Source organism: Myxine glutinosa, chromosome 2 (assembly GCF_964187855.1).
Source record: "Myxine glutinosa chromosome 2, kmMyxGlut1.1, whole genome shotgun sequence".
NCBI lineage: Eukaryota > Metazoa > Chordata > Myxini > Myxiniformes > Myxinidae > Myxine > Myxine glutinosa.
In genome coordinates, this window is record NC_136262.1 from 253,982,444 (window position 1) to 253,998,115 (window position 15,672).

The 15,672-nt window shown below is 46.1% G+C and overlaps 1 protein-coding gene across 4 annotated transcripts in view; it reads right to left on the reverse strand.

Moving 5' to 3' along the window:
* LOC137414787 (uncharacterized) overlaps positions 1–15,672 on the reverse strand; it is a 123,283-nt gene that overhangs the window by 61,613 nt on the left and 45,998 nt on the right. For all 4 annotated transcript variants that reach the window (XM_078772449.1, XM_078772451.1, XM_078772450.1 and 1 more), the window contains exons 5-8: positions 4,596–4,752; positions 1,979–2,061; positions 1,680–1,848; positions 1,383–1,465 (exon numbers count right to left, since the gene is read on the reverse strand). In XM_078772449.1, coding sequence (XP_078628575.1) covers positions 1,383–1,465; positions 1,680–1,848; positions 1,979–2,061; positions 4,596–4,752 — 492 coding nt within the window. The remainder of the gene's footprint in view (positions 1–1,382; positions 1,466–1,679; positions 1,849–1,978; positions 2,062–4,595; positions 4,753–15,672) is intronic.

Sequence of the window (15,672 nt, forward strand, 5' to 3'; positions counted from 1 at the left end):
AATTTTGTCGGGCACCGACACGGCATTCCACTGCATTTGAGTCTTTGTGAAAGCCCTGTTGGTTCATGCTTAGTTAATGATAGATTTATAGGTTATTCTCTACTGTCCCCACATGTTATGTTTGGGATTCACCAAATTTTCCCATCAGTTCGCGTGGCAATTTTGTCGGGCACCGACACGGCATTCCACTGCATTTGAGTCTTTGTGAAAGCCCTGTTAGTTCATGCTTAGTTAATGATAGATTTATAGGTTATTCTCTACTGTCCCCACATGTTATGTTTGGGATTCACCAAATTTTCCCATCAGTTCGCGTGGCAATTTTGTCGGGCACCGACACGGCATTCCACTGCATTTGAGTCTTTGTGAAAGCCCTGTTGGTTCATGCTTAGTTAATGATAGATTTATAGGTTATTCTCTACTGTCCCCACATGTTATGTTTGGGATTCACCAAATTTTCCCATCAGTTCGCGTGGCAATTTTGTCGGGCACCGACACGGCATTCCACTGCATTTGAGTCTTTGTGAAAGCCCTGTTGGTTCATGCTTAGTTAATGATAGATTTATAGGTTATTCTCTACTGTCCCCACATGTTATGTTTGGGATTCACCAAATTTTCCCATCAGTTCGCGTGGCAATTTTGTTGGGCACCGACACGGCATTCCACTGCATTTGAGTCTTTGTGAAAGCCCTGTTGGTTCATGCTTAGTTAATGATAGATTTATAGGTTATTCTCTACTGTCCCCACATGTTATGTTTGGGATTCACCAAATTTTCCCATCAGTTCGCGTGGCAATTTTGTCGGGCACCGACACGGCATTCCACTGCATTTGAGTCTTTGTGAAAGCCCTGTTAGTTCATGCTTAGTTAATGATAGATTTATAGGTTATTCTCTACTGTCCCCACATGTTATGTTTGGGATTCACCAAATTTTCCCATCAGTTCGCGTGGCAATTTTGTCGGGCACCGACACGGCATTCCACTGCATTTGAGTTCCGTGTGCAGCATTACTTTGTTCCCAAGGACTCAAACTGATCATCAACTGGTGATATTTGTTCACCAATAGCACTTTCCTCATTGACCTGCAATAAACTCGTTTGATGAGTGATCAGCCTTTCCATGGGTCTATCTGGCCACAGACCCTTTGATCAAGACCAGCAGATCAAGTTATCATCATCATGCAACATTCTCCAATCCCTAAATCCACAACAATGTTAAATCTACAGAAGTCAATTCCATTTAGTAACAATATTTTTCTGAACCTCGTTGCATACCATTTGAGCAAGATCTGAGGTTTAGCCGTTGTTCAAGTTTAGGGTTTGCACTATGGATCTGCTCCATGAGCCTTTCACATCTGTTTGCTTTGTTAAATGAAACATTACTCACATCCCTTGTAAAGTATTCATCATAGATTTCTGGAACTTGCAGGTAGTTCATTGCAATATCCTTGACATTGACAACACACGGTTCTGCATGGAAGGAAAAGGGATGCATGACAAGGGATAGAGTTCTCACCCTCATTTCATATTTCCCTCCGGTTGCCATTCTATCGTAATTAAGCTCCACATTTACACCACCTCAGTGGAACTACAACAGTAAACATGCGACTATACGTGTTACATCTTTGTCGTTGAGGATCCCAGGATGCCACGATTAAATCAGGTGATGTGCATATCCTCATACTCGTTTCTGTTTCAGCAGTAGGCATGCAGAAGGGCAGTTCCATGAGGCCATGGCTGTGGCAGAGTGTCACCATTGGCCCAGCTTGGGCATAGGTTTCAGAGCAGGTGAATGTCACTCCCAGGTTCAGTGGGAAAGTGTAGCCCATTGTCACACTCCCTGTCTTTTGCAGCTGCATGGAAAAGCAGAAAGTCGTTAAAAAAATTAATGCAAGTTATCTTTCGAGATTTAATGTAATAATTGTTGATGCATATTCCTAAAAAAAATTAAAATTCCAATTAATCACGAAATGAAAGGACTACCTGCTTTGTGTGATACTTCTTGTACATATGAGATAAAAAGACGTTTGACTCGATCAGTTGCTCGTCTGACACGAAACAATTGACTGTGGGAGAACGAAGCAAATAAATCAGCAATTTCACTGATGAAAATCCCAGCAACAATATGTCCTACAAATGGTTTCATTCATAGTACACGGTGTTATGTAGAATTATTATATGTAGGTGCAAAATTTGCTACACTAGTGGAACCAATGTTTTTTTGCATCTATATACCCTCGGCAACAAGACCTGAGTTGGTTCCATTTTTTTCAATGGCGTCTTCGGCGGCCATTTTGAATTTTAAAATGGCCGCCGTTTTTTGCAATTTTGTATGTATTCTAATTTCTACAGTCTTAAACTACACATAGAAAACTATAATTACAATAATGAAAGAAATATGAACATTTGCTTTATTCTTTTTCATCTTACAGGTATTCATAGACAAGTTGGATTTCAGCTTCACCGCCGCATAATGTCATCGTTTGAAGAGCCGCCTTCTAAGAAGCAATGCACAAGTTACGAACTTTGTGTATTCTGCCAAGAGAGTATTCTGCCAGTATTCTGCCAAGTATTCTGCCAACCTGAACCTTTGGTTGACGTTGCTCATGCCAATTTCAAATGTGCAATTTCAAATTTCCAGGGAGCAGCCACCACCAAAACACAATCACGCAATGAAAAGATAAATGGAACATGTGCACTTATTGGACAGCACATCATCCGGGAGTTCAAATCTGATCGGCAGGTGCAATATCAGCCAAAGTCCTCAACTTCAACCTTCAGGTTCACAACTGAAACGCCATTAGGAGTTGGACTTTCACTCCATAGCCATCATGCACATCAGTCGCAGAGACATAGACATGTTGTACCAGAGTGGCGTTGGTGTTTCATATCAACGTGTAAAGGAGATCACTTCAAAGATTGGCAGATTTTTCAACAGTCCTGGAGGCACGTAAACGCCATTGAATTCATTCGTATTCTCTTGGACTGTGGTGGCAATCAGATGCTCAGCTGATAACATAGATGCCAAGGTGGACACAGCTGATGGACGGAACACATTCCATGGGACTGCTCTTGCTGTCTATCAACGAGTTCCCCCAGATGTATCAGAATACGAGACTGTAGCTGTACAAGTACTATACAAGGAATGACATAAATGCCAGAAAAAATGGTTAATCAAAGTGTTTTATGTGAAAAGATACATACAAAATTGCAAAAAATGGCGGCCATTTTGACAAGACGCCATTGAAAAAAATGGAACCAACTCAGGTCTTGTTGCCTAGGGTATAAGGATTCCAAAAAACATTGGTTCCACTAGTGTAGCAAATTTTGCATTACAATGACACAACACCATGTACTATCACCTCTCAAAATACCTGACATCATTATTTCACCTTCATATGTTCCCTAACAATAAAAATTTTACGATTGGATTATTATGTTTAGTTGTCTTTTTTCTTTTTTGTATTGAGACTGTTCCAGCTGCATGTTCATAGTCGAGGCTCATGGAAGACCTACAATATTGGTTACTTACTAATGTAGAAATCAATCAATCTACTTACTAATGTAAGTAACCACCCCCACCTCTCCTCCCCTTCCCCCAATCCTCCCCCCACTCCTCTCACCCATCCTCTCCTCCCTCTCTCTCCCCAACACTCCTTTGCCTCTCTCCTTTCCCACACATGTACATAATACTCATGCCAAAAGTATTCAAAGTCTTACCGATGCCCCCATCTTACCCATATTCCCCGTACATGTGCCTACCCGTTCTTCCCATTATTTATCTTTTTCTCGCCCATCCTACAATGCTCCTATACCCTCCTCTTTTCTTCCGTCCTCTCCAGGTTCCTTCTCTTTCTCAATTAGGGTGCCGGCTTAGGATCCTAGGATCCTGGGTTCGAATCCCGGTCGATCGCTGAATTAACGCCAGGGGGATTGACTCAGCCTGTCATCCTTCCGAGGTCGGCAAATTGAGTACCAGTTCACTGGTAATTCCGTGTTTGTCGCAAGAAGCGACTCACAGGGTTGGCGACAGGAAGGGCATCCGGCTGTAAAACATTGCTTTAAAAAAGGGGCCCACGGTGCCCGAAAAAGGCCAACCCCTGCTCTGTGGGGAAAAATGGCCTCTAAAGGTGGTTCTATTGCATAACTCTGGGTGATCTACATTCACCTGTAACATGCAGGTTTTAATACCTTCTCCATGTGGATCCCCCAGGGGCTACACACACCCCCATATTTGTCACATATGCATGGAGAGGAGGTAAATTGAGAAAAGTGAGAATAATAAAGTGGTGTGTGGGAGGGGTGGGGAAATAAATTCAAGGAAGTTGGGGGAAGAGCAAAGTGAGATGTATGAGGAATACTGTCGGGCAGGGGTGGCATGGCAAACATTTTTGTCATTTTACATACGTAATAAATAGATGGTCCACATTTGTCTGCTCATAAATTCATACCTTATTTTGCAAGATGTATTTTAACCCATTCATGGATTATGGCAATCTAAATCAAAAATGTTTCACCCGTCACAAAAACGACTACTCTGAAAATGAGAGCAATACATAGAGATCCCTTTTGGTGAACGTCAAGAGTTAGTCGTGAGCACCTGGCTTGCATAATGGGAGATCCATGGGTCCACTTTGACAACGTGCCACAAGTGGGCTCTCTTGGATGTGGCTGATTGCGCAGTCGAAGGTCATATCTTTACTCATTGGTAGTCTGTAGCCTTTGTATAATTGTGGGGACGTCCTAGAATCAAACCACTGCCACACACAAACAATCAACATTCATAATGCACAGGAGGAATACACAAATAGCCAAAGTAGGGAAAGTAAGTAAAGGAGGGAGTAGAGCACAGTAAGACAAAACCAATATATAGTCTGTAATTTGACCGTGAGGTAGGGGAAGGCGGGGCAAGTTGAGCCAGTTTTTGTTCTTGGAATGTTAGGACTGAACTTACTGATGATCTTGCACAAATGAGTATCTTGCCTTCTAATTTAATCCTTGGGAAACATTTTGTAGCTAGTTCTTACTTTCTATCCCCACACTGAAAGTCACTGTGACCTTTGAAAAAACGGAGGCCAAATGGCTCAACTTGCCCCGCCTGAGGGGTAAGTTGATCCAACCTCTGGGGTAAGTTGTACCACATAGGGGTAGGTTGATCATTGCCCCAAATAAAGATAACTAAAGTAGAAAACCATTGTTTTGCCAGAAAAATATTTAATGTTGTAAAGTTCTACAACACTGAACGAAATGATTACCTTGTGTTCATGGTTATTGTTACGTGGTCCCCTCGGTGACTACCTGGTCTCGGTGACCCCCGGACCGTGAGAGGAACTTCGCCAGAAAGTTCTATCACATATGCGCTTTCACCACGCAATCCATATGAATTCCCCACAAGAGAAACTGAGTTTCAATGATATATTTCAAGGGTAATGATACCATACAATTTCAATGCTACAATCAAGGATATTTTCCCCGAGCAATCAACAATAGACAACCATCAACAATTCACAATCCACAATCAATTCCCTAGATGATTAAGATGGCCATCTTATATATGTGTGTCCCCTCGTGTACTCACGACCCCCTTTTGGTCTCTGTCCCTCACAATGTCTCTGGGCCCCTCCTGACCAAGATGATGGTCGGCGTCGCCGCACTCGGGCGGTTGAACGAACCCCGGGTGGACGTGTTTCCACCGGGCAGGTATCGTACCGGGAACCGCTGCTGCAGCCCCCTCGTGGCCACGCGAAGCGGGTACGGTAAAGCAAGCAAAAGCCCCACGCCGCTTGCAACGCGTGTTAGGCCCCAACGTGCGACCCGTACGCGTCTTTGTAGACGGTGCCGCGAACGGTGCCAGACGCTGGGTCGGTGCACGGCCCCACGGCAACTTGACGTCTCCACCGGGTAGGTACACGTCCCGGTAACTCCTCTCGCCAGACGGGCTTGGGAACGCCGCTTTTCCACGCGGCACAAGGTCGATCCCACCTTTCGTCGGAGCGGGGCGAGGAAGAAGAATCCTCGTCGCTTCTCTTGACCTCGTGTGTTTTTCCTTCCGTTTCCGGTCTCTTTTTCCAGAAGGGCTCCTGACCCTCCAACCACAACAACCCTTAATCGACTACACATGGATAAGCAAAGACCTGAATAGGAATTCACATACATTCCCATAAATATGTAACACTCCCCCCCTTCAAGAAAGAAAGTTTGAACCCATCGAAAACTTTCTTTGCCGGCCAACTTGGATAAACAAACCAGATAACTCAATCCCCCCCACATTATCAGTTCCCCCCGGGCACAGTTATCACTTAAAAATAAAGCAACAAAATTTCACACAACCCCCCGAGATTCTCAAAGGTAATTCACTCTGGACAAAGCACCAGCAACGACATTGTCCCTGCCCTTTACATGTTCAATTTCCCGTTGGACTCCTGCCAAGCCAAACTCCATCTCCTGACCCTCTGACTTTGACTGTCAGTTTCTTGTGAATGAAGGTTAAGGGGTTGATCAAAGATCCAAAGTTAAGCAACTCGATAGCACTTTTTCCGGGAGGCCAAGCCGAGTATTCACTACATGGATGCCTTTAGGAACGTGGAGTTCACGGTTAGTCCGTGCAGGAAAGTTCTCTACCTGGGCGCCTTGAGGAACGTGGAGTTCACGGTTAGTCCATGCATGAAAGTTCACTACCTGGACGCCTTTAGGAACGTGGCGTTCACGGTTAATCCGTGTAGGAATCTTGGCTCGGCGGCTCTGCCGCATTCAGTGCTTCAGCTTTTCAGAACTTCCCTAATAATTATGGTGGGACCGCTTGTCACTGTAGTCCCATGAATAGCGGTCTCCTTCTCGGCCACTACTTTGACAATCCTTCCTTCGGGAGCTGCCGTAACTCAGGGAGCCTCCATAATAATATTGATTGCGGCCACCACCAAAACTACCGCCCAGTTGTCCTCTCCTGTAGACCTCTCGACGCCTACGAAATGCCTCCCCTACTGTTATGGTCCGACCCTCCAAATCCTTGCCATTCCAATACTTCTCTGCCTCTCTGGCGTCTTTTGTGCTTGCAAACGTGACAAAGCCGAACCCTCTTGACTGTTGCGTTTCCCTGTCTCTTACCAACCGCACTTCCACCAGCGGCCCATATCTGTTGAAGACAGAGGTCAGAACTTCTTCCTCTGTTTTGAAGTTCAGTCCCCCTACAAATAACTTGGTACTTTTGTCGCCATCCCGAGCTGGTGTGGTGTTATATTCCCTGCTGGGCTCTTTACCAACCCTCAGGTTACCATAAACTTGACCCCCGGCCAAATCATTCCCGATAACCACAGATACACCCTCTACAGGAAGTGTGGCTTGTAAACCGACGGTGACCGGTCCTGACACCAAATCGGACTCCAAATGGATGACATGAAGTGGAGCACTAACAGCGCCCCCGATCCCCTGTAAACGAACACTATCCCCCGTTGCTGTCTCCTCGGACCATGGCAAAATGCCTTCAAGCATTAAAGATTGATGTGCTCCTGTGTCCCTCAATATCCTAACCGGTCTCCGGTTAGTCGAGGCTCCATCCAGTGACACAAACCCCTCTGAAATAAATGGTTGGTAACCCTTTTGATGGCGATTTCTCACAATGGCCATTGCATTTGGAGTTGTACTAGTCGAACTCCGCTCCTGATTTTCCTTTTTCAGGGCATAACATTGGGACATCACATGTCCAGGTTTCTTGCAAAAAGCGCAAGTAGGCCCGGAGGAAAAACTCGTGGTCTGCCTCGGGCCCCCCGGAAAATAAGTTTGTCTTGGGCCCGCCTCCCTCTGATTTCGAACAGGTGGGGTATCCGCGTTGTCCCCATAATCCTCTCGAGGTCGCCGCCATGTATTGTCGTTCTCCGCACCTGCTGTTCCCCACCTCCCCTGCGGAGATCTAGGCGAGGAGTTAGGTTCGTGGACCCCTATTCGGTGGGTTAAGGCATAATCATCTGCCATGGGGGCTGCGTCCCACAACTTTGGTACTTTCTTTTCCTGCAGGTACACTTTGATGTCCTCGTGGACACACTGCTGAAATTCCTCCACCAGGATCAAGTCACGCAATGTTTCGAAGTCTTTCCCGACTCCTTTTGACTCACACCACCGATCAAACATGTTTTCTTTCACTCTGGCAAACTCCACATGGGTCTCACTCTCCCTCTTCCTGGCATTCCTGAATTTTTGCCTGTAAGCTTCCGGAACCAACTCATAGGCTTTGAGGATGTGCTTCTTCAGTACCTCATAATCTGCACATTGGTCCATTGGTAGCGCCGAATAAATCTCTTGAGCTTTTCCCACCAGCACACTTTGCACGAGTATGGTCCAGGCCTCCTCCGGCCAGTTTAATTGTCGAGCCACTTTCTCAAAGTGTGGAAAAAATTTCGCGACGTCCTTTTCACTGAACGGTGGAACCAGCCTCACATGTCTGCCCACATCCCAGGTTTTCTGGTTAGGTGTCGACCCCGTCAGCAAGGGTGGTGCCTCTCCCCGTTCTCTCATTAACTCCAGCTCCTTGAATTTAATTTCTTGCTGAAGCTCCATGTCACGTTCCTTTAATTCCCTTTCCGCTTTTCTCTCCTCTGCTTCGAGTTCCCTTGTTTTCATCCTTTCTAACCTTTCCTGGAGTTCTCGTTCCCCTCTCCTTTCTTCTTCTGCTCTTTCCTTTTCTGCTTTCCTTTCTTCTTCTGCTAACCTTTCCTGGAGTTCTCGTTCCACTCTCCTTTCCTCTGCTTGTTTCTCTTCTCTCCTCTCTTCTGCTTTCCTTTCTTCTTCTTTTAACCTTTCCTGGAGTTCTCGTTCCACTCTCCTTTCCTCTGCTTGTTTCTCTTCTCTCCTCTCTTCTGCTTTCCTTTCTTCTTCTTTGATCCGTTCCTGGCTCCGTAATTGCAACTCCAGTTTCCAGAGCTCAACGTCTTCTGGTTCTTCGGGTAGCCACTCCCATGCTAACTCGTCCCATGTTCCTAATCCCACCATAGATTGTATCACCGTGGCCTGCAACTCTGCCTTCCTCAAATTAGTTCGGACCTCCAAGTTAAAATGTTTGGCCAATTTCAAGAGGTCCGACTTTAGTAACGCTCGGAACTGTGCCTCACTCGGTGTTACCGCAAAGTTCTGTGCCACAAACACCATGGTGACTATCGTTAACACCTGTTAACCTTCACCCAAGACTTTACCCCAATTTCCCCCAAAAATTTACCAATTAATACTTAATTAATAAATTTTAATTAATAAAAATATTATTTTATTATTTTATACAAATACAATTTTAGATCCCGGACGTAGACCCAATTGCGAATCCGCAAATCGTAATTTGGACGAGCCCCCAATTCTGTTACGTGGTCCCCTCGGTGACTACCTGGTCTCGGTGACCCCCGGACCGTGAGAGGAACTTCGCCAGAAAGTTCTATCACATATGCGCTTTCGCCACGCAATCCGCTCCGACCCCAGTTATAGTAATCAGTTACGAACAAATTGAGTCACTCTCGTAGAAAAACAAGATTGTCAACTGTGGTAAGAAAAGTCAACTCAATCCACCTGTCACAGTTTCAAGTCCCAATTAAACAAAAAGTATCCCAAATAGTTGATCATTGCCCCAAATAAAGATAACTGAAGTACAAAAATAGGTCTGCCTGAAAAATATTTAATGTACTTGTTACAACACTGAACGAAATATTTACATGTGCCTTGTGTTCATGGTTATAATTCAATGTGGCAGCTGGATTGAGTTGAAAACAGCTGCCACAGTTTTAAGTCACAATAAAACAAAAGTGTCCCAAATACACCCAGAAAGGCCAACAGTCAGACTGTGGCAATTAAGGCACAATATCTTGCTCATCAATGCCAGCTTCATCATTTGGATCTGGAACTAAAACTAAAACATGTCAGAAATCAAGTCAATTAAGCTGCCAAACTGACAAGTCACAATTGAACACAAGCTGTCCAGAACAACGGGCAGAACTGCCAATGCACTTAGGCTGTGGCAGCTTACGCACGATGTCTTCCAGTTCAAATCCTGCTTCATCCTTTGGGTTTGGAACAAACACTGGGTTGTCAGATCCAACTTTTCCAGCAACCTTCTGCAGGAAGACACCTTCAAACTGAAATTCCTCTCCATTCAGTACATCAACCCGAGCAATGGAATGCACAAATCTTGATTTGCCAGCACATTTGCCCGAGCTTTGCTCGGAGTGCTTGAAATGGCAGCACGGCAAGGAATGCTCCCCGGGGAGTGGAGATGGTACTCCCAGTGTGGTGCAGGCTCGCAATGTATCCAATGACTGGGGTAATAATATGGTATTCTGTAAGCGCTTTGAGCCTTTGGGGAAAAGCGCATTATAAATGCTAATTATTATTATCTCCACCAACATGAGTTGGCAAGTTGAGCCAGACCCTACGGGACAAGTTGAGCCATGGCTCAACTTGCCCCGTAGGGTCTGGCTCAACTTACCCCAGTCTGAACTTTCTGAGATGTCTCCACATACACACATATTCTATGCATCCATCGTATTAAAGTCTATGACAAGAATGGAGACACATACCTGGACTAACAATTGTCATCTGATATCCATATTATATCTACTAGGGCATGCCCATACTATATATAAGCTAGGACGTGCCCGTACGTGGGTGCCCGTTCCTTGCAAAAAAAAAAAAACTGCAAAAAAAAAAAAAACTGCAAAAAAAAAACAATGGTTTGGTCCATTCGCAACGACCACAGAACCCCCCCCCCCCCCCCCCCCCTCTATTTACATGAATGGTTTGGTCCATTCGCAAAGCCAAAGCGAACGACCACAGAACCCCCCCCCTCTATTTACATGAATGGTTTGGTCCATTCGCAAAGCCAAAGCGAACGACCACAGAACCCCCCCCCCCCCCCTCTATTTACATGAATGGTTTGGTCCATTCGCAACGGCAAAGCGAACGGCGAACGGCTAAATCGCCATAGCTCGGTAAGTACTTGTCCGATTAATTTCAAACCTTGAAAAGGCACATCCTCGGGTCCCCAGCAATATACCTGGCAAGTTTCAAGTATATCGGACCGGTAGTTGTCGAGAAACAGCGGTCACAGACAAACGTACAGACGTACAGACGTACAAACGTACAAACGTACAGAGATTACTGGAATTATAGATAGATGCTGCATATGGAAGAAATGTGAACTTACCTGTTTTACACCTTTTTACTTTTATGGCTGAAAGTTGGGTTTTCCCCTCTGCAACACTGGTTTCTGTTTCAATTTAGAAAACAATATGGCAGAATTTGGAGTTATGCAATGGGGCATCTATAGATGGCGCCACCACAAAGTCTGACTCATTCATAACTGGCTGGGAGGTGGTGGCTCAACTTACCCCTATGCTCAACTTGCCCCGCCTTCCCCTACGGAAACCATTTCCAAAATGGATTGTGGTGCAGCATGTAGTTTACAGTGAAAATGGTAGATTGCTTTACTTCCTGGTTCATTTCCAATGTTGAAAAAAATAATTTTGTGTCAATGTGCCCACATGCCCAAATCTCGACCCCAAATCTTTCCAACATGGATTGTGGTGTCAATGTGCCCACATGCCCAAATCTCGACCCCAAATCTTTCCAACATGGATTGTGGTGTCAATGTGCCCACATGCACAATAATTTTGTGTCAATGTGCCCACATGCCCAAATCTCCACCCCAAATCTCGACTATACTTGAGTAAAGGAGGCAAGATTTGGCCGAGGAAATAATAACGACACACGCATTGGATGATCCGTGCGTTAATAATTCACATGAGTGAAGATCTATGCCAACAGTTATCAATTTAGTATAAGAGCTCGGTTTATATTTGGAACATCGTCGTTTAGCCCAATCTGTGAAATGTGAAAGGCAAATGAAACACTTGGAAATTGGGAAATTGTTTTCATGCCAGAAATAGAGGGTTGGTCTGGGCTAATCAGGGCCTGAAGATGAGATCATTTACCAAGTACTTGGTAAACCCCTTACATGGAGTGTGAAAGAAACTCGAAACCACAATAGGCTTTGCTTGCTCCGACAATTGTGTGAGCGACTGCCTTTAGCAGATTAGAACGCATGAAGAGACATCTTCGAGATGCTGGACTAAAAGGTTGTGTATCTGTGAAAAAGGTGTGCACTTGGAACTTTAACAATAGTTAAAACTCAAATGAGCAAGACCAATGTACATGATATTTCACCAAGAAAGACTGGAAACAGGTCATGGACTAATTCATCAAATATGTATGTATTTGATTTATGAAGTAGCGTGTTTGTTCAAAGAAAGTCTGTAGAATGCTGGGTGGTCATCATAATAGTAACCCTCGCCAGAGGAGAGGGCATTGCATTTGAGTCCTTTTGTTTGTTTGTCTGTTTGTCCGCACAGAATAAATATGATTTTCTCTGCAACCGTTTGTCAGATTGACAGGAAATTTTCACCATAGGTGCAACTGCACCTGTATACTTTTTTATGATAATTATGACGTCATAGGTCACGTGGTTCGGCCGCCATCTTTGAAAAATCGAAAAACTTTGCACCTCTATATCTTGGAAAGCACTGAATAGAAAAAATTGAGAAATGGCTCATTGTAAAGAACTCTCCATGGGGAATAAAATATGTTAATGATGATGTCATAGGTGCCTCCATTATGACGTCATAATTCGACAAGTACAAAACTTCATCCGATCAAGATGAAATTTCTTGAGCATCCTGTCGGCATAAATTGGTGGAGAAAAAAACAAATAATGATGTCATAGGTCATTCGACTGGGTCATTGTATATAGTCTGCTTTTCTGGTGGTCGTGGCGGATTTTTGGCCATTGGGTCTGCTCTCTGCTCGGTCCCGGCTCTGCTCCCGGCTTTGCCTGCCCGGCTCTTCCACCGTTGCCTCAGGCCCGCTCCCGGAGTGTCTTACGCCTCTCCTACCCTTTGCTGTCTTGCTTGCGGCTACGGTTGCGCATGGACGAGGGCGGTTTGACGCTGGAACACCACGAGGCCGGGGTGAGCAAGACGCCCGGTTTGCCGCTGCGGCCTTTGCTGTCTTGGTTTGTGGCTGCGGTCGTTTGCCGCTGCGGCCTTTGCTGTCTTGGTTTGTGGCTGCGGTCGTTTGCCGCTGCGGCCTTTGCTGTCTTGGTTTGCGGCTACGGTCATTTGCCGCTGCGGCCTTTGCTGTCTTGGTTTGCGGCTGCGGTCGTTTGCCGCTGCGGCCTTTGCTGTCTTGGTTTGCCGCTGCGGTCGTTGAGCCCGGCCTGCACGTCCTTGGCCTACACGTCCTGCACGTCCCGCACTGGCAAGGCCTGCTCGTCCTCCTCGGCCTTGGCCTCGTCCTCGTCCCCTTCGCTCCTGCCTGGCATGGCTCTAAGGTACTCTGCTGCAAGGCTTCTTCTGCTCAACACTCACTCCACCCCATCATGCATCTCTGCAATCAAATACCACGGACTCCTGCGACGACCCAGATACATTCATAGAGGCTCCGGTCGCAAGTTTGTTTACTTACAAACAGGTCACTCCATTCCCGTACTCTGGTCAGCTCAGCGCACTCCCACTCATCGACTACGTCATCACAGCAACGCACACGATCGCGCCTCCTGTCTGCAAACCCTGGCAAAATCACCCGAGTTCATCCCCACCGTACAAAGCAACATGAAGCTCACTCTGTTCAATACCCGGTCCCTCAACAACAAAAGCCACATCCTGAACGACTACATTCTGGACAATAAACTGGACTTTCTCTGTCTCACTGAAACCTGGCAACAACCTCTGGATGACTTCTCACTCAACCTCACTACACCCAATGGATATTCATACATCAATAAACAACGCTCGGGGGGCCGAGGTGGTGGAATTGCCGTAATTCACCGACAGGACATCAAGACCAGCCTCATCTCCATCTCATCTGCTCCATCATTTGAACACCTGGCTTTTAAACTCTCTGGTCACACACAGTCAGTCATGGCAGTCGTCTACCGCCCTCCCAAACCACACCCATCATTCCTGTCTGACTTCTCTTACTTTCTGACCCAGCTCTGTTCCTTCTCCCCCTCAATCCTCCTCCTCGGTGATTTCAATATCCACATGGACTCCACTGACTCCACAATAACCACTGACTTCACTGATTTACTCACCTGCTTTAACCTCACTCAACATGTCAACTTTCCTACCCATAACCGTGGTCACATTCTCGACCTTGTCTGCTCTACTGGACTAATTTTGCACCATCTCTCTATCTCCGACCTCACCCTCTCTGACCACTTAGCCATCACTATGACCATCAACATCCCCACCCCAGCACCAAGGCATTATCGCATTATCAACTTCTGGAAGCTAAACTCTCTTTCACCTACCTCATTCTCATCCACCCTCTCTGAAAAAATGTCCACTTCTCCCTTCGTTGACCTCCACACCCCTTCTGACCTCACTGACTACTACAACCACACTCTCTCCTCCTGCCTTGACCAGCTTGCGCCTGTAAAAACCAAAACAGTTTCTTTCACCCATTCTGCTCCCTGGTTTACCCCTGAACTCCGCCCGATGAAAACTCGTGCTCGCCAACTTGAAAGACTCCGCAATAAAACAGGTCTCACAATTCACTCCCAAGTCTACAAGGACCACCTGCAGCACTACAAAGATGCCCTCTCCCACGCCTGCTCCGCCTACTACTCTCAAATTATCCACTCTGGCTCTGGAAACCCAAAAGCACTCTTCTCTACAATAAACAAACTCCTCAGCCCCCTGGACACCACCACACAGTCATTCACAGGAGACAACTGCATCTCCTTCCTTTCATTCTTCCAAAGCAAAATTGACAACATCTACAACAGCTTAACCACCACCGCACCTGCTCCCCCTCAAACCACCTGCCCCCCCTTATCCTGCCAACCCCTGTCTCAATTCTCCCCAGTCTCCCCTACTGACCTCTCTGAACTCCTCATAGGAATGAAAACTGCCACCTGCACTCTGGACCCCATCCCCTCCAGCTTTGTCAAGGCCTCCCTCCCTGCTCTCTCTCCACTTATCACTGCAACAATAAACTCCTCCCTGTCTACAGGCATCGTCCCACTATCCCTCAAAATTGCTGCTCTTACCCCCATTCTGAAAAAACCTGGACTCAACCCTGCCACCCTAAATAACTTCAGACCCATCTCCAACCTACCCTTTCTGTCAAAAGTTTTGGAACGCGCTGTAGCCACTCAACTCAAACATCACCTCTCTGCCAATAACCTGTATGAAACATTCCAATCTGGATTCCGCTCCAACCACAGTACTGAAACTGCTCTCCTCAAAATCACCAACGACCTTCTCCTCTCCTCTGACGCCGGCAACCTCAACATTCTCATCCTCCTCGACCTCAGCGCCGCCTTTGACACCATCAATCACACCATCCTCCTCACCCGACTTGAAACCACTTTTAACATTACCGGCACTGCCCTCTCTTGGATTAAATCATACCTCTCTGACAGACGCCAGTTCATCTCCATCAATAACTGCAAATCCCCCACTGCTCCCCTCCCCCAAGGTGTCCCCCAAGGTTCAGTTCTCGGCCCCCTCCTCTTCATCCTGTACCTGTCCCCCCTCGGTCACTTAATCCGCCGTCATGGTCTCCAATTCCACTGCTTCGCCGATGACATCCAGCTTTTCATCTCCACCAAGTCAATCTCCACCGCCACCCACTCTATCCTGACAAAC